The 19,584-nt window shown below is 39.1% G+C and overlaps 1 protein-coding gene across 1 annotated transcript in view; it reads right to left on the reverse strand.

The window, feature by feature from the left end:
* The window catches only part of cdh11 (cadherin 11, type 2, OB-cadherin (osteoblast)), an 81,641-nt gene that overhangs the window by 15,629 nt on the left and 46,428 nt on the right, over positions 1 to 19,584 (reverse strand). The window contains exons 3-7 of the mRNA XM_056395162.1: positions 10,047 to 10,463; positions 9,105 to 9,244; positions 8,097 to 8,391; positions 5,380 to 5,499; positions 3,816 to 3,983 (exon numbers count right to left, since the gene is read on the reverse strand). Of these exons, the coding sequence (XP_056251137.1) occupies positions 3,816 to 3,983; positions 5,380 to 5,499; positions 8,097 to 8,391; positions 9,105 to 9,244; positions 10,047 to 10,197 (874 nt within the window). The 5' untranslated portion in view covers positions 10,198 to 10,463. The remainder of the gene's footprint in view (positions 1 to 3,815; positions 3,984 to 5,379; positions 5,500 to 8,096; positions 8,392 to 9,104; positions 9,245 to 10,046; positions 10,464 to 19,584) is intronic.

Here is a 19,584-nt window from a genome sequence, read left to right on the forward strand (position 1 = left end):
CTTTTTCCACCACATCTCCATCGATCCTCACCAAATCCCTCCTCTCCGTCTTTACTCTTCATCTCTGTCTGTGCTTTTTAAACTCCTTTCCATAATGTTGGCTAACATCTTTCCCTCCCTCTTCATCTCTTATTTGCTTCTCCCCTTTCCACTCCATCCTTGCAAATCTCTTCATTCATCCTCACCTCTCCTCCCCATCTCCGCCTTATTTCTCTCATGCCTGTCTCTCCTCTCCAGCTCCTCTTTCTCACTCTCTCTCTCCTGCCTGCCGATCCTGGCTAAAAGCTCACTTCATCCCTGCCCTCCCTTTGCACTTTTCCTCCCTCTCTTCTCCTGTCGTTCTATTCTTGCTTTTCCTAAGTAGCTTAACTTAAATGGCTCCTGGCAGCTGAGTTAAACATTGTATGACAGAACACACAGGCAGCCTGGCATACCTGGCTGCAGGCTAAAATGAAGCACAGCACATACAGGAAATGTACATTTACATTCAAGGACCACAGTGAAAGCAAATGTGAGTTTCAGTGGTCTTTACTGATGATGACTTGCAGTCATAAATTACCCATACTTGTATTTTAGTTTGTCTGTGAATATGAGAAAGTCATCAGCTGCTTTCTTCCAATGATTGCACTCAGTCAGATGTCTGTTCTTGTAAAGAGAAGCTCATAAAACTATAAACGTTTGGATGTGAACACACAATGACCACAGTGATTACAGAAATTAGAACCATAATGCCTCACATCACTGTTTAATATATTACAACACATACTTGTGACTGTTATGTGTTGTAATATAGACAATGCTAAAGAAGGTTTCAATATTGAATGTGGTGAATGTAATGATGATTTAAAGTTAACTGGGGAATTGTTTATTCATAGAGCTAATATGTCTCTGTGATGTGTGCTTTGTGGTTAGCGGCACTAAGCTGATTCTTCAAGGACATCTCTTTACTTTGACAAAACGAAACATGCTTGAAGAACATATTTCTGCTGAAAGTTAAAAGTATAACACCACATTGGTGATTTAAACATGATTCAGTTTTGGGAGCATTTAGCTACAGAGTTGCTACGTGCTTTGAATGCGTAGGTGGATCTGTTCACCCACATGCAGTCAGCGTTGTGAGTATGCACACACGAGAAAGTTGAATTGAGTGTCTCTTCTACACATGATCATTTTGGTGTTGGTTTTCTCATCATTCAATATGAGAAAATCCTCTAACCTAAAAATAGCATGCATAAATGGTTAATTACAGCTAATCATTTCCACTGTAAAATGAGATATGAAGATCTACCAATTTTCAAATGGTAATCATCTTTTCAAGGAAAAAAGGATTTTTTTTATTGAGATTTCCTGGTTTGCTTGTTGGTGATCAGAATAGACAGTTCTCTAATGGCAATCCTAAAAGACACTGGAGGTAAATGTTTTATGCAAATAAAAGCTGACAGATAACCACCAAAGTATTATCTTTAACAGCTTTAATTACTTTTATGATCCTCTTGTTTTACATTGTTCATGTTTAAACAGTGAAGAACTGCAACTGACATACATTAACAGTATTTAATGAAACCATCTCTGTCATGTGAGTCTAATAAAGACTGAAGTTAGAGAGAGTTAAAGAACAGTCAGTTGTTGTTTGCCTTTTTTTTTTGTGTGTAATGGATTGTTGGGGTGGCAAAAACGAAAGATGCTTGATAATGAGGTGAAAAGGAGAGAATTACAGGGACAGAAAGTCTGTGAGAAACAGATGAAGACAGAGAGATCAAGCCTGGGAGTACAGACCAAATACAACAGCTTGAATGGAAACTGAAAAGCTGCTGGAACACATGAGAGGGAGTCATGTGCCATAAACAGTGGGGTTCCATTTAGGAAAGTGGTCTCAGACTTTTGGACCCCACTGTATCTTTTTCTGTCTGTTTTTGTCTCTTTAATTGTATTTTCTCTCCTTTGAATCTGTTTTTTTATTTTCTCTGCCTCTTGCTTTGCCTCTGTTTTTATTTCTTGACTTGCTTATCTCATTTCCCATTCTTCCTCTCCCTCCTCTCTCTCACTCTACCCATCCACTAAATAAGTAATCACTGTCCTCATTCACACCATCTGGGAGACTTTTCTTGCAGGCGTTTGTACTGCTTCTACTGCTACTACTTTTATTTCAACAAGGGTACCCACTACCACAACATATTGCTTTTTATATGTTGTATCACAGATTTAAACTGCCAGTGATGTACAGACAATATTTAGAAATAATGCAGGAGGTACTTTGTTAACACTTCCGTCTGATAATGTTTGGTTGTAAAAGCTGATTTCTGTCATTCTGATCAGATTTTCAGTGTCCCATTGATATTATATAAACCGAAACAAGGAAGAAAATAAGATTTGAATGAATGTGGAATGTTTGTGATTTCATCCTTCTTTTAAAACTTTTGCCTGATCCTGATCATGGCCGTGGTTGACAAAGCACCTAGTTTGTTACTGCGAGGGTGCTGGTTCAAAAGGTCAGAGGCTATAAAATTTGGCTGAACAACTGGAGTCAGGTAAACATTTTATCATTACTGGATATTTTCATTTACTGAATAAAGCACAGTCTTAAATGGAAATACTATGTCCTCTGTTTGAAATATTTCCATCAAATTCCTCTGACCCCTTGTCGTTATCCATCAAGACCTTAACAGCTTTATACTCAGTTCACTTGGTTTTACTTTATTAGGTACATCTTTAAGATCTAATACAGTCCAGAACAGTTCAGACATTTACAAAGATAATAATATTTATTTTTAATCAAAATTGTCAGAGACGTACTAGTTCAACTATGCAGTTGTGTTAAACTGGACTGCATTATATTAAGGAGTGTTTCTAATGTGTTGGATCATTTTGTAAGAACTCATGGCAGTATAAAGAAATATGGGTTTTTCAGTTTTGAAACTGCTGGAGAAATTTTTTTTTATTCGAGCTTTTTCTAAACTCCCTCAAAATGTTTGTTTGACATAGCCTACATAATCATATTTTAGCTTTACATTGCAAGACACTGACACACAGTCAGCTTGTTGGGAACTGGAGAGATGTTTTAGACGGTGTTTCCCTGTCTTTTATATTCTCTCCCTCAGTGTTCTGCTCATGTCCCTCTCTTTTCTCGCCTATTCAGCTTCCCCACAGGCTAAATCCTGAGCCCATGTCTCTTCTTCTCTCCATCCATTCTTGCAGCTACTCTGCTGAATCTCTGCCAGGAGTCTCTCTCCTCAGAGCTACAGGAGGGGAGAGAGGGGAGTACGAGGAAGAACAAAAAGAGGAGAAAAGAAAAGAGGGGTAAAAAGAAACTTAAGCGGAAAAGACAGAGTGACAGATTGAGTGAAAGGAAAATGAGTGTCAGAGGTAGACTTGAGGTTGAGTGAAAAAAATACAGTGGTGCAAATCACTGTACAGGTAAACCAGAAGGCTTTAATCTTTGGTAGAATATTAGGTTTCAGGCCATATGTACTATAGCATATGTAGCATTTTCAAACCATTTACTGCATTTTTAAATATTCGAGAAGAATTATTAACATAAACAAACAACAACCTCTGGGATTGAGCAAAGTGAAATGAGTCATAAAAAGGGAATATCTTCCATCCTGTTGGTTGTTTCTTTAAGTCTGACATGTCAGTCAGGGAACTCACATTTGCTTACTGGATAACATTGTTGTTAAGGATGATACTGATGTGCCATTTGATAAAAAGTCTGATACCTTCACACCTTTAACGAAAATGTCACACTAGAGGAAAATGACAGTCATGCGGCAGATATTATAAATGGATCGATAGACACAATAGGTGTTTGTACTCACTCTGTGGGAACTTTGGAGGGTTGTCATTCACGTCTGTGAGGGTGATTTTAACCTCAGTGGTGCCTGACAGCCCACCCATGTGACCACCCATGTCTTTGGCCTGGATGACGACATCATACTCCTGGCGTGCCTCACGGTCCATGTTTGGCAAGGCAGTACGAATTATACCTAAATGTACAGATTTTAACATCAAATTAATGCTCACATTACATTTTGTTTCCTGTTGCAGTAGTATATGTAAATATACACCATGTTCCTGTGTTTTTGTGTCATTCTCTATTGAAATGATGTCATTCCAAAATGTAATTTTTATGTGCATTGAAACTGATAAAGTCATATTTGAAAAGCTCTCTCTTGGAAAAACAGAATCAGCTGATAAGCAAGAACTTACAATGTGATTTGCTTCCCTAAGAGTAGGTGTCATTTATTTCAAGATATTTCATTTGGGAAGAAAACACATCATCACTCATCATTTGTATGAATGAGAACTTTAGTTAAACATGTGTGAAGTCTTATTTTTCTCCATTTCAAGCCCCAGTAATCTTTTCTTTCTGTTTAATTCATCACCCGCCACTCTCTTTCCATCTCTCTCTTTCTCCAGATGTCTAGCTGCAGTGTCAGGGAGTTGAGGCTTTCTGCTGTCATATTATGCCAAGTGTGTGTGTTTGTGTGTGTGTGTGTGTGTGTGTGTGTGTGTGTGTGTGTGTGTGTGTGTGTGTGTGTGTGTGTGTGTTTGTGTGTGTGTGACAGCACAAAAAGCTGGTAATCTCCAAACCAATTAGAAATATGAGCTATGGATTTGAGCCAGTCAAATACCCAACACTGGTTTGATTAGCCAGATTTACTCTGCCCAAATCATTCTCCCTCTCCATGCCCTAACCTCTCTCTTTCCATGAACTCAACCAATTTCTCTCTCCTTCTCTTCCCCAACCTTTCTTTTTCTTCTTCTTCACTCTGTCTGACCCAACATAGCTCTGTGTCTGCCCTAACCTCTCTCCTGGTATCCAATTTCTTCTTTTAATGCAAACCCAAATATTAGGCCTGAGCTCTGCAGAGACCAGGTTGAGTGTCCTCTGGGGACCTCTTTTTACAGCAGTGCCTTCTTTTCCTCACCAATTTCACAGGAAAGGACTTGCTGTTACATGATCCCTGCAGCAGAGAGTACTTTTTATATTAAGAGCAGTAGAAGATAAAAAATAATCCAGAAAGATTTTCAGTTTGGTCTTAGCAACAAGCAGTTTCCGCAGGATGCCTGTTTCACATGGCAGTTCAGGCTTGAGGTTTATAATGCTTGGATACACAGTCATGCCTAAATCATATTACTGATGACATTTAAGATTTAACATTTTGTAGCGATGAATAGTAGTTGTTAAAACAAACTGAAATTTGCAGTACTTATTTTGAAAGCCCTGTAAAACATACCTATCTGGTGAACTGGCTAACTGGCTACCTATCCGGCTGAGCATACACTTGAGCATGGTAGTACATCAAGGGCTATAAGCTTGTATTTGGTTGTGGTGTAGATGGTTGTAGACCCAGGGCTGGAATCTGTTTTCAGCCTCACCTGTCTGAGGCTCCACAGAGAAATATGGTTGTCCTTGCAGTATGCTGTACACCAGTCTGGCGCTGTTGCCGTAGGTGGGGTCATCAGCATCTGTAGCTGTCACCTGCATCACTGACGTACCTACGGGACAGACAAACAGACATGACAGACAAGTCAGGAGATGACTCCACCTCAGTGATTCGGTTCAAGAATGGTTTGACAAATAAGCTTGTCATAGAGTGTGTGTCGATTCACCTGCCTGCACCGGCTGTATGGGAAAAGGGAATGAAAAACACTCTCCCTTCTCTCACACTGAAGATGAAATGCTGCTGTGAGGCTGGTCTCCACTATTATTTCTCTACATTTCATCATTGTTGGGTGGAAACATCCACTCTTCAATTGTGGCGATTTTCATGTTTTAAATACATTATTTTCCCTCCTTGGGTTGACACTTCTATAGCCCTTGGAGTCGTGAAACCCTTTCAAAACCCATTGGATAATCTAAAACATGCATGGTTGTCAAGCTCAAAATCAAGGCATTTCATCTTAGTCCCCAAAAATGGCCATTTTGAAGATGTGGTGGTTTCACCCGACAACAGTAATCTACTTCCAGTAAATCTTACTTAACTGAACTTGACACGGTTAAACTGAGCAAATAGGCCAAATAGATTAAATTTGTGAAAAGTGTGAAATACATTTTTATTAACTTTGCTTAATATTTAAAACTTCCCTTTTCAGATGTGACAGAACTAACTAACTAACTCAAAAATTAACAAAAATTCACAGAAGTACTTCTACAACTGTCGACCTGCACCAACTCTTTGAAAGAAAAGTAACATCAGCAGCAGTTTAGACCTGCAGATGCATACACATAGCTGCCACTCTCTGTCCATCTCTCTCTTTAAGCTAAAGTGTCTCAGAGTTGAGGTTGTCAACTGTCATATGCCAAGCATGTGTGCATGTGTGTGTTTGTGTATGTGTGTGATAGCATGAAAAGCTGGTAATCTCCAAACCAATTAGAAATGTGAGCTATGGATTTGAGCCAGTCAAATATCCAACACTGCTTCGATTAGCCCGGTTTGATTACTCTGCCCAAATGTCTCTCCCTTCCCACATCCTAACCCGTCGTCACTCTCTAACTAATTTCTCTCTCCTTCTCTACAATAACCTCTCTCTTTCTGCTCTTCCTCACTGTCCACTTTGTCATATCGTTGCCTCCTATAGACACTGCAGGAATTAATTAATATTTAGTATTGTTTTATTTATGGAAGGTTTTTTTTATGTAAAACATTTCATTCTATACCAACAAATAATTAATGAAAACAGAACATCATAGTACGCTATTTGCTGCTCAAATCTAAATGCATTTCAGGTCGTGACTGTGAGATATCAACACCATGTTAACTTTTAAAGATTTAGTAAATGAGTCCTTCAGTTTCCTCTCTAAACCTACAGTATATGATTTCAGGTACTAAAACTGCTAGTTCTGTCTTTGCAACTGGATAGTATTGACTGGACCCTTTTAAGTGTGTCACATCAATGATAAGGTGTATTCCTCTTGGTTCAACTTATATTCTTTTCTGTTCCACATGTGAGGATTGGACAACAATTTTCCATTGCAGCCATGTGAGCACCACTATCCTAGTCTGTATGAAATCCATTGTGTATATAACTGTAATCAAATTTCATTCAGCCTTAGTCTCAATGTGGCAGCTACCTTAAGTGTAAAGGATAAATTACCAAGAATGTTAATTTGAAAAAGACTGCTTTCTCTATCTGTGCTAATTCTGACATCCATGAGGGAACATGGACCTAGTTAGTCAAATTACATCTTTTCTTTCTGTTCCACTTCTGTCGTTGAGGCTGATGGCAACCGGTGGCCCCTCCTGTCAGACTTCTGTATTCAGGTTTCAACTCAAGAAACGGCTGTGTGAAAAAACCTGAACAGAACTCATTCAGAAGTCCTTTCAGAAGTTCTTTCTTTGGAAGTCCAGTCCATTCAAAGAAGGGATTTCTCTGGCTGTCAGAGTTTCTGGCAGCACCACTGCCAATGTGGTTCATTTCAGGTCAGCCTTCAGGGGTTGAATACTCTCCAAGACCACATAATATTTGGAAAGAAAATCTATCAAGATCAGAAGCTCTAAGTAAGGAGACTCCAAGGAGATGGTAGGAGGTCTTGCCCATGCCAACCTACTGCTAAATATTTCCTTGCCTCTGCTTTGGTTGAGAACATTTTCTCTTTTATGTGCATATAATAAAAGAAAGAAAAAAAAATTAAAGGATCTTTTTAGGAGCTGAATGTATCAGCTAATGTTACTATCTGATAGCCACTTCTGTCACACTTCCTATGTTCAGATTTCAGTGATAATCAATAATGTAAGAGAACGGCTGTTTAGCAGACAAACAACCCCAACTCCATCAGTGACTTCATTAACAGACGTCACTCAATATACAGAGATGATATTTTCTGTACTGAAAATAGAAGGCATTTCCAGCTTGCATTCAAGATTTCGTGTTTTCTTAATTACTGCTGAATCCTCAATTTAAACTAAACTCACTTATTGTAACATAAGCACACAATCTACATTTTGGATTGACACTTTTTGTAAGTTAACATGCTCAGCTAACATGCATTTACCTTCCAAGATGATGTTCTAGTCTTCTTCTACACTGTCCTTTTCCCCAGCACCAAACTTGGCCTCCCCTTCTGTTGCCATAACCTGTCTTTTACTACTCACCAACATTAGACATCTCAGGCACCCTGGCATAGTACGGCCCATGTAGAAACTCAGGAGGATTATCGTTGATGTCCTGTACTTTCACAATGAACTCTGATGGAGGCTCCAGAGGCTTATTTGTGTCTCTGGCCACTGCCTGGGCTGTTAAAGTGTACTGGGCCTGCTCCTCACGGTCCAGGGTTTTTGTGGCGTGGATGTTGCCCGTCTTGTCATCAATAACAAAGATCGTTCCTGCACCTTCGCCTGAAAGGATATACTTGATGTTGCCATTGCCTGAGTCTACGTCTGAGTGGAGCTGAAGAACAAGAAACGAGGAGAGTGAGACAAACTAAACTGAAAACAAAGACGTGCAAATGTAGGACATGTTTGGTGCTGCCAACATCTGGATTTCAGATGTTGTGGAACTAAAGAGTAAGAGAGACAGATTGGTGGTTGCACAGTGAGACAGGTAGCCTGGTTGGCAAAAGTAACATGAGGCTTCTATTTCTCAATTCTACAAACTAAAGGAGCTGAAATACTAAGATAGAGGCTAGTAGCTGTGCTATGTCAGATGGGCAAACACTAATAAGTAAGAGATTTAAAACGTTGTCATAAAAAAAATGAGGAATGTTCAACATTCAATTAAATTGTTGGTCCTCCTTTACAACCCCTAGACAATGAAATATGATGTATTGTAAACATCATTTGTTGTTTATGAAAGCCTCTGCTGGGTTTGAGTGATGTTGTTGTTGTGGAGGAGAACCACCAATCATCTTCACCCCTGAATGTGAACATGACCTCTCTCTTTCTCCTTGATATATGACAAAAGTACATTTAAATCCTGGTGGAGCCATTTGCCGTCACCCTCCATGCCCCCGCCTGACTGTCACTGGAGGGCAGTATGGCTATTAATTGGGGAGCAAGTCAAATTTTAGACTGTTATTTGGGTATTAATTCTGTTTGACTCAACGGAAGAGAAGAAGAGTTGATGGAAGAATGCTTTATTATCTCACACTATATTATACTCACCCTGCCCACCAGAACTGGATCAGGTCCAGTGTACTCCTCAATGACGAAGAACTGATTCCAGACCCATCCTCGTTTGGACCTGTGGAGTACCTGCCCTTCCTTCCCCGCCCTCTGTTTGTGTCTATGCAAGGGCAAGTGACCTGCAAGCACCAAAAACAAACATCAATACATTTATTTAAACCAATACTACATTTTTCTGTTTAACCAAAGAATTCTACAACACAATTATTTTGGCCATTTATTGAAATTTTTTAATTGTTAAAGGCAAAATAAAAGGTTTATTTAAGACACTCTAAGTTGAATGAATGAATTATCACTCCAGCTGTAGTTCATTTTCTGAGAATATTTTCAATAGACTGAACTCAAAAGTGGGTGGGAGGCAGTAACCTCCCGAACAGAGAGGCCCACTTTTGAATTATGGATCACAGGTTCAAATCCCAGCTGAGAAAATGTGGGTGGCTGGTGGGAATGACACATGCTTCAACAAGTAGTTCTTTAGGTGGGGAGGCACTTAACCTCCGTTTGTTGCAGTGCAGCTGCTCAGTGGCTAACAGGAGCAGGCTGTGGTTGTAGCTGAACAACAGCCATTTTTGAACATCTGAAGGATGCCTTGGCGGGAAAAAAAAGAAATGCTAAGTAAAGAGAAAAAAAACTAAAAAATTGAAATCATATTGTTGACAAGACATTTAGGTTTGTTCAAGTTAATATGTACAGTAAATTGTAAAAAATTGGGCTGCCAGGACAGTACAAAGTGACACATGGTCACGAAGGGTAAATTTGAGAGAAGGGGTCATTGTCAGTTTTAATGTACAAACATCACGAACAAGAAGTGTTGTGTGTGACCATCTGTGTTTTGTCAGGTGAAACTGAAGTTCGAAAAAAATCCTATTACAGAACATGTTAAAGCCAAATGATTAGGAAACATTGTCGCTTTTGTCACACCTGGATGTCTGTGTCTGTGGCTCCTTTGATCCAAGGAAGCATTTCCTTTCTGGGTTCCTAATGCGACGCTACAGAGTGCAGAAACTCCCAGCAACACCAGGAAGGTCCTCAGCAGCCCAAAGCCCTGCCGCTTCATCATCAGCATCGCCATCTTTTCCACTGAGCTACTGTGCACTTCACTCCGCCCCCTACTTTCTGGTTCCTCTCAGTGGAGCTCCGCTCCCACTGAGGTGATATCCTGGTTTTGCTAACAAAATGTTGTTGATGAATTTTCTAGTTCATTAGCTTAGATGGAGCCTGTTGCTGCGGATACTCATCACCAACTTTCACGTCACTACTGTTCTTCTTCTCTTTCTTCTTTTTCTTCTTTTTCCCACTCAGTGTTTGTTCACTCCCTCTCTCCTCCGATCACAAAGCCTAAGAGAGAGAGCAGAAAGAAGCTTGGTCAGTAACCATTATAACAATGTTATAACTGCTTTAAAACAATCCAACTGAGCAAATTTACATTAAATTTAATAAAACTTCTGTTTTAAAATAAATAAATTTCTGTAAAAGTGATACATTTAACACTGCCAACGAAAAACACAAACAGTTTAGTAATCATTCATTGGTGTCTTTTATAGAGGGTAATGTTAATTGACTGCAGTTAGAGATCTGACTTCTTAAATGGTTGTTGTCTTGATTAGGACATTGTACTAATTATCCAGACAATGCTGTCTGTAAACTCATTAGCTTTAATTCAATTAGACACAGAATGATTCAGTGTGGGCGGTTCAGCTCATGTACAACGCTGGGTCACTGTATTGCACTATCTGCATGCTTTTCGAATGTAATGAAAGCAATGTAAAGCAAGTTGGAGAATATATGAAAGTCATTTAAGGCAGATTTAGATTAATGAGTTTCCCTTTACATGGGCTTCAGTTTGATCTGTTACAGCACACTAATCAGTGTACAGGCAATGATCCAGGTATCTTTGCCTCTGTAGTGAATGAATCAGCAGGAAAAAAAGATTAAATTTGATCTGTACAAAATCAAATGTGTTCATCAACAGTCCTGAACTGTGAAGCAAGAAACTGCTTGCTCACTGCATGGAACTCTAGATCAATGTCAGTGAAATGCCTTAAGTGCAATTTTAATTAAAAGTCTTGGCATATGAGCATCGAGTAAAATGAATTTGATGAGCGCAATGAAGGAACGAATCAAATGATGCCGAGATTTAGTGGATAGAGGAATAAAGATGATTGGGCCTCTAGCGGCCATATGGGAGGTCATAAGCTCTGCTCTGTTGCTTTTCAAAACAATCTGACTGTTTCAACAGAACAGAACGGGCGTGCTTGGCTCCTGCTGTCAGCTTTTAGTACCAGCAAGTACCAGGTTGTTTGTCTGTTTGTTTTTTCTGATCTGCTGCACTCATGGCTATGGCATGGTTAAGTTCAGATGTTCAGATGAAGAAAAGAAACTAAAAATATGTAAAGAGAAAACAGAAGTGACAAGCAATAAAGTATTTGGCTAAATTCAGACACAGGACAGTAACAACCATGTGCTATAATGGCCACCAGGATGACATCCATTAGTTGCTCATGTCAAGGTAAAACTTGGAATTCAAGGTCAGATGAAAGACAAGAAAGCTAACTGTGTTACACTGATGCAAATTGGGAAACAAATGCACCTAATTGCATTTCATGTAAGACAATGAAGTCAATGAAATGACCCATGCTACAATATATGTCAAATATCTTTCTTGGTAGCCCATTGGTTAGATATTGATGCATCATTTGTTCACAACTGAATCTCTAATGAACCTCCTCCACTCCTGACATGGTTGACAGGAGATTTAGGACAGAACTACAGATCCTCAATGATATAGTCCACATAGACCTCTAGTGTTGCTCACTGAAGACATCCTAACAATGCCAATGTAGTCTGATTAGACTTCAAAATAATTGCACCAAAGCCATTAGTATTCCAAAATCATTATACACATGAAAGAAGCAAACACTTAGAGTGAGTGATTATGTGCACAAATCTCTTTACTATAACAACAAATTAATTTTCGTATTTCTTTTCGTAGCTGGGTGGAGAATCTCTTATAGTATGACAAGGACTCTCAAGGACTATGCTCCACTGATGTTTCTTTGCCTGGACCATATGAATAAACGTTGTGTAAATTAGTGTGTGTGTGTGTGTGTGTGTGTGTGTGTGTGTGTGTGTGTGTGTGTGTGTGTGTGTGTGTGTGTGTGTGTGTGTGTGTGTGTGTGTGTGTGTGTGTGAGAGAGAGAGAGAGAGAGTGTACGCATATGTGTGTTTAACATTCAATAGCTCAGTAGATGAGAAAAGTCCCTCTGGGCTCATTGGCTCCTGTTGACCACATGACCAGCCAACCAGGAAGCAGTGACAGTTAATCCCATAGCGCCTCATCATCTGGCTAATTATGCTTGAGTCCTCTGATGGATGTGCGTATCTCTATGTAAATCTGTATATGGATGTGTGCCTGTGCCTGTCTGTCATGTATTTGTATAAGCTTCAAAGCTGTTTCATGCTCGCCACTGCTACAGCAAGATGGCTGCTCCTTGTGACGTATCAGGGTCTAAACTGAAATTATCTTGCGGAATAAATGAAAGATTGAATAAGAGTCGGAGACAAAGTAGTAGTAGTGATGACTGAAACAGATAAGAGAAAGGAGGAGTGAAAGACATAACTGTGTCAGCAGAATCCTGCTTAATTTCTCCATTTTACACAAAACTTTATAGGCTGAAAACAGAAAACAGAAAATGAGAGCTGTTCTTGTCTAATTATGTTTTTTCTTTTCTGTGCCAAATTTGAGTTGTGAAATTTAGAAATAGCTAACAATTTATAACAAGACAATAAAAACAAAAAACTCAGGAATATCTATTCTTGGAAGTTGTCACTTGCAGGTGAAATTTGTGAATTTGAACAGAATGTGCAAAAACATCAAAGAATTCTTAAGAACAACACCAAAACAATTAGAAACCCTGGTGTGAACTTGCTGTGCATGGATCTGAAATCTGATATGCAGAATCCATTAACAGGCTCTCAAACTGTCATTTATATGTCAAATTAAGTGTCAGGTTTATTTAACAAGTAAAAATAAAACAAGTCCAAAATAAATTGCTTTCACGAATATCCTGGTACCCTGCTGCTGGTCATGAGCCATTTGTCTCAAAAACTGTCAGATATGTGTCAAGTCCAACACATAAAAAACAATAATAATGAAATTGATTGATAGCGGTGTACAGAGTGACCACCAATACTCATCGTGACTGTGAATGTGATTACATGAGACCTGCTTGATGCCAATGAAATGACCCTGCTGTCAAATTCAAACAAAGCAATAGGTACAAAATTGTTTCCACTAACAAAAGAAACAATTTCATTTTCCTGTCTTTTTATATACTCAAAGGACACATTTGATGAATTTCAATGTATATTTTAAAAACATCATCAGCATGTATGAATTGGGAATCTTGGATAACCCTACACATAGTTCATGTCTAATATTCCTTTGTTTGAGAGAACTGCACAGTGAGAGAGAGAGAGAGAAAAAGAAAGAGAGAGAAAAATGCAACACAGAAACAGACAGCGATAATGACTCCCTAGGGCGAACATGCCTTTTGGCCAGACCACTTCCTCTGTCTGAATACATGACTCAAAAGTCACATTAGACTAGTGAACAGCATACGTGTGTGTGTGTGTGTGTGTGTGTGTGTGTGTGTGTGTGTGTGTGTGTGTGTGTGTGTGTGTGTGTGTGTGTGTGTGCGTGCTTGCTTGCTTGCTTGCCATTCCCCAGGGCTCGTAGCATTGCTGTGAATCCATGACTCAAGTGATGGACTAGACTACTGTGATTCATTAGCTAACATTAACACACTGTGCATGTGTGTGTGTGTCACAGAGGTCGGAGCAGTGGGGTTAAAATGCAGCGCGACAAGCCCCGCTGGCTTACATATAATCACTAACTGACCAATCACACCTTGCGTATTTCATTATGAACCAGAATGACATTCAGTAGAGCCCATACCCCTTCCAACGCCAGACCACCCTACACATGTTTGTCAGATCCAGATTGCACCAAATTGCACAGTCATAGATCTAAACAACATAAATATTTGTAGTTTTCATATCAACATACGTCATTATTTCCTGAAAAATTGACTAAAATGTCGGAAAATGCCTTATGTAACAAAGTTAAGAAAAGTGACGAGAACATTCCTTGATCTGGCCCTTTTGACCAGATCAGCACCAAAATGTAATGGGTTCTTCACTGGCCAATGTCCCATCTCTCCAACAAGTTTGGTGCAAGTCAGTTCAGTACTTTTTAAATAATCCTACAATCCTACAAACCAACAAACAAACAGACATTGATGAAAACATTCCTGTATTGGGTAAACTGACAAATAGGACAAACTAAACGTTAAGAAATCTGTTCAGATTTTGTTGTTGAGAGATCATTAACTGATAGTTACAGTCATGTGGTCTCCTTCATCGCTGCATTCCTTTACTGTGTGTGCCCATTACAATATGGAACACAACGATTAGCAAACAGTCACTCTAATCATGTTACACAGAGAATCGGGGTCCACAGTGAAACATTGTTTGAGTAAGTAAATCGATGTTGTATAGAAAATGCATTTTTGCATTTTGTCATGCTCTTTCTTCCCCTCCCTCTCTGGCTGTGTGTCATGCTGTGCCTCTTCAGTCAGAGTAGCTGTAATGGCTGCCCAGCTGCAATCACCATGATTATCTCTAGAACCGAAGTAAAGCACATACGAGTATTTCACCAACTGATTGAAGGAAAATTCTCCAGAAGTATTTTTTTTCATCATGCCTCTCCCATTATTTCTATTTTAGCTAACATGATCAAAGCTTGTCGTTTTGATTTCTGCAGTTAAGTTGAAATCTCTGTCCTCAGTCACAGGAAGTCTAAAAGCTTGCTGCTGAATTGAATCACCTGCTGCAAACTGCACTCGAAAAGGGGTGATACTAGACTTATTTTGGATTTTGATTTTTGTAAAAACAATGTAAACATTATGTTAAATGCATTAAAACTATTTTTATCTATTTTGACCTATATTGATCAGGACAGGTGTGGCCCCTTAACCCAGTAGAAATTTCTCAGTGGTGCTAGTTTGTGTGGTACAGATTGGTACACAGTGTTGATAATACATTAACTTTAAGCAGTGCAGATACTAGTTTAATATCTTTAGTGTTAAGTCGTCATTGCTGTGGTAGTTTTGAACTCGCATATCACTAAGCAATGTGATATATTTCAGTTTCAGTTGAGATTTTGTTTTGAAATTTCAAATCAAATTTAGTCAAGTTCAATTTTGTTTCTATAGCCCAATATTACAAATCACCAATTTGCCTGTAGTGGCGTCAAAATCTGCACAGCATACAACACCATGTTCTTAGAAACCCGAATCGAATAAGGAAAAACTCCCTTGGAAAAAGAGACAAAGGTGGAAAAAGGAGCACCTGAGGAGGGATCTTTCTTTCAGGATGGACGGACATGCAATAGATGTCGTTAGACAGTAGTTTTGACACAATAACACACAGCTTTGAAAAATACAATCCCAGGTCAAAGTGGGACTTAAACCTACAGTTCAATAAACATGGTTAAACAATATTTCCGAAATAATAGCTGGGATTATCATTTCAATCATTGTGATTCATTTCACTCATTCTCTGTGTCTCTCATATACATGTGGGAGGCAGTTTTGCTCTGTAGGTCTCTCTCTTTCTATCTCTCCCACTCTGTCTCTGCCTATTCCTCCCTTTCATCTTTCTCAGCACTCCCTCTGCCGGTGTCTCTGTCAGTGATTTCTCTTTCTCTTCTTGGTGAGCCAAACCTCCAACAGCAGCCATTAAAATATCATTGGAAAATGGTTGGAAACTATACAGATGGAAAAAATATAACAGACTTGACCCTACTTTTTTTCCCCCCTACGCTCAAACTTTCTCTCTCTAGGGGTCAGTGGTAATAAAGGTGATTCATTCATGTACAAATGTGATATATATCCCCGTCTGCCTCGGAACACTGTGTGTGATTGTTTATGAAGCTGACTGTGTGTGTCTTTTCACCCCCTCCTTCCTGTGTCAGGAATGTGTAGGCAAACAATGATGTGTGCACGATGTGTACAAATGGCATAATCCATACATATGAGAATTAACAGACAAAGGATGGGAGATGGGAATTGTGAATTTTTTTTGTGTTGTCTCTCTTCTTTTCACATTGGACAAAGCCTTTCAAACATGGAATTGATCTGATCTTGTAAAGCCCAATTCATCCACACATTCATCTACAGGACAAACCCTCTAGTGCTTAGGAGTTTATCGTTTGGTTTCAGTTTCAGGTGTTGTATGAGGAGATTTTTATCCCTTCAGCTTGTATGGACGGCTCAGAGGTGGTATCCATTTTAAGATAAAGGATGTTGACTATCATAAACACTAGGAAAGAGAATTTTTCATAATTATCATGTATGATCAGAGTTTTAACACATCATGACTGCCATGACTTGTTTTTTGAAAAGTTTTCTGTTCGCCTTTTCTGAACTGACCACAGTGAACATCAACTGTCCCCAAGCCATGAAACTAAAGGGTTATGTTTGAATTAGCTAACCGGCCAACATGAACAAGAAATTAATGTAGAATGTGTTGTTTGTTCCCAGAGTGCAGCTTGAAGGCGACATTTGTCCCTTCTGTGTTCTCACAGCCACTGTATCATCGTTTGTTCCTGCCACATTGGTGTCATTTGGCATGGTGGCGAGTCTGTTGTGACATGAACCAAGATGGTGGTACAACGGAGAACTGTAGTTTGCTGCCTTGGTTTGAACTTGAATATATTTGAGGTAATGAAATAACGAAGCTGATACAAAAAACAAATCTGTGTATTTTCTAAGCACAGCGAAGGCAATACACTCTTAAACTCAATTTTAGCTTTTCCAAGTATTAGATTTGCATTTTTCTGTGATAGGTATGACTAACACATTACCCTGCTTTGTGTATTTCTGTTCTGTTCTAAAAGTGTACTTAACTACAGTTATTTACAGTAAATTGACAAGTATGCATTTAAGATCTTGCCTGAGGAGATGCACTAAGGACACCACAAACACACAATGATTGACTATTGGCAGGACCCAACCTGTAACCATTCACTCACACGAGAGTGCTTCCAACCACCGGACCCCTCTATAACCCTAAACACTATTTGAACCAGATGTGATATTTTTCTTTCTCTGTTTATGCTTGGATGAGAAAAGGGGTCATGTGAGGTTTAAAATGAGATTTTCTGTTACTGTATAAATCCACTCCTACTCTCCAAAACAAATCCCCAAGCTATTCTGCTGTATATGCAAAGCTGTGGACTGTACTTTTTCCACTTCTTTTTAAATGTCTGGTTTCTTCAAGTGACATGTTCTGCAAAGAGAGATTTGATGATGAATGATTGATGAAATGAACCAGAGAGCAAGAGGAAGGAAGGAGAATGAAAGAAAAGAACCCAACACAAATGAAGACAATGGTCCAGCAACTGTCAAGTGACACAAACTTGAGATGTTGCAAAGATTTAACCATAAATTGTGTTTGTTTACAATACAAAATTTTACCATAATGGAAATATGTGAAAATGGAAGACTAAAGAGTGACAGACTGAGAAGTCATAGAGGGACACAGAAAGCTGAAAGACCCAAAGATGCACAGACAGGCAGGAGAGTCAGTGTATTAATGTTCACTTTGAGTGTCTCGTTTCGATGGCTGGCTCTTTGTGGTCTGTTAAAAGCTTAAAAACAGAGTGGTGCTGAAAACAGACACCCAGCGTTTAGCTCACACCACGAAACCTGAGGCTTAATTGCCTTTCAATTAGAGGAACTAATAGGCCCCTGTGTGTGTGTTTCAGTGTGTGTGAGTGTGGTGAAGCGATTACAAAGAAAGAGCTGCAACGCCATCTCAGCATTTGCGAAAATAGGTATTAATGAGAGGCTAGCAACACCCACAGACCCACAGTTACTGCAAAGTTAGTCTTCTGTGTTTGTGTGTGTGTGCGCTTGTATGTGTGTGTCTGTTATGTGTGAATTTGTTAGCATGTGTGTGTGAATTTGTAGAGGTTGCTGATTCCTGTTAAGCCATTAGTGAAATTCAAGTACTAATTACCACCCACAAGACCCCACGTCTGCTGTTTACACACACACACACACACACTTTCTTCATGTACTATTATCATGTACTATTATGTCTAATAAACCTCACTTTAACATCATTAGTATCGTTTTACATGAAGGGGAATGAAGTTCTAAATGTCCAACAACAGTTTAACGTCCAAAACATGGAAATCTAATATGTATTAGGAAATGTAATCATTACATAATAAAATGATTGTGCAGTTTATAATTATGCTGTTTATTATGCTTTCTCATCATTTTTGCTCTTTCACATAGTTGACTGTGACAAAAATAATGGGGAAGAGCGAGAAAGAGATATGCAAGTGCACCAATTTAGATCTGATCTGGTGTTTTTTTTTTTTTTTGAATCAGCGGCACACAGTATAAAGCCCAGTGAAAGGTACATGGCACAACTGGGCAGACCATAATCACTGGCTCTGACAATACCACAGTTAGAGGTGCATGCAGTGAAAACGTCTAGGCATACATCATCAGTAGATTTGATAGGGACGAACATTAGTCACCTGTTATCCACCTCTCCAAAGGTAATGCGCTTTGTGTCATGGAGCTTTGATAGGTTTTTGATGGAGAGAATCGTCTGAAAAGGATCGGTTTCCTCTGTGAAGCAGAGCTGTTTCCTCTTGGGAGACACAAAAGCATCTCCCACAAGGAAACTGATGCCCTTGTATGGATGGGTTAGAATCATGAGTGAATATGGATTCACTTAGCTTGGAAGGAGTAAGCATAGTTGGTAAATACTGTGTTTTTGTGGGCCTTGGAGAGAAGGCAAAACATGCAGGAAACAGGTTATTGATTTCCGGAAAAAAGCTGAATACATGTAGCATGCAGGAGCAGTCCAGCTACAGGAAGAGATAATCCTTAATCTGTTTGTCATCTGTAGGAGATGTGGCTCCCAAAGTGTACTCTCCTCTCTTCTCCTTGTTTTATGGCTGTCAGTCACATTGCAGCCAGATGTGTATAAAGGTAAAACCAAGTGACATGTTTGAGTCAGTTACTGAGGAAAATATTTTTTAAGTTCAGACTTCTGCACAGTGCTATAGTGGTTGTCTACTTTTCTCTGTACCTCCTTTATAAATAACAAGTTTTTTTAAATGTCCATCAGTGTATTTTCATGTTGTTACAGATCCATATGTGAAATGGAAAAGTAATTAGCAGTACAGTTACTTTCACCAGTGTAATTATTACAGTAACACAATTTAGAGAAAGAAATTATTAACATGTCATTTCTGACATTGCTATTATCACAACAAAGAGAGAGGTTATGTTAATTTGAAGAATGCTTAATAAACAAAACTGTTTATGGAGAAGACAGCCAATGTGCTGACTGCACACACAAACCTCCATTT

Source organism: Seriola aureovittata, chromosome 14, assembly GCF_021018895.1.
Source record: "Seriola aureovittata isolate HTS-2021-v1 ecotype China chromosome 14, ASM2101889v1, whole genome shotgun sequence".
Taxonomy (NCBI): domain Eukaryota; kingdom Metazoa; phylum Chordata; class Actinopteri; order Carangiformes; family Carangidae; genus Seriola; species Seriola aureovittata.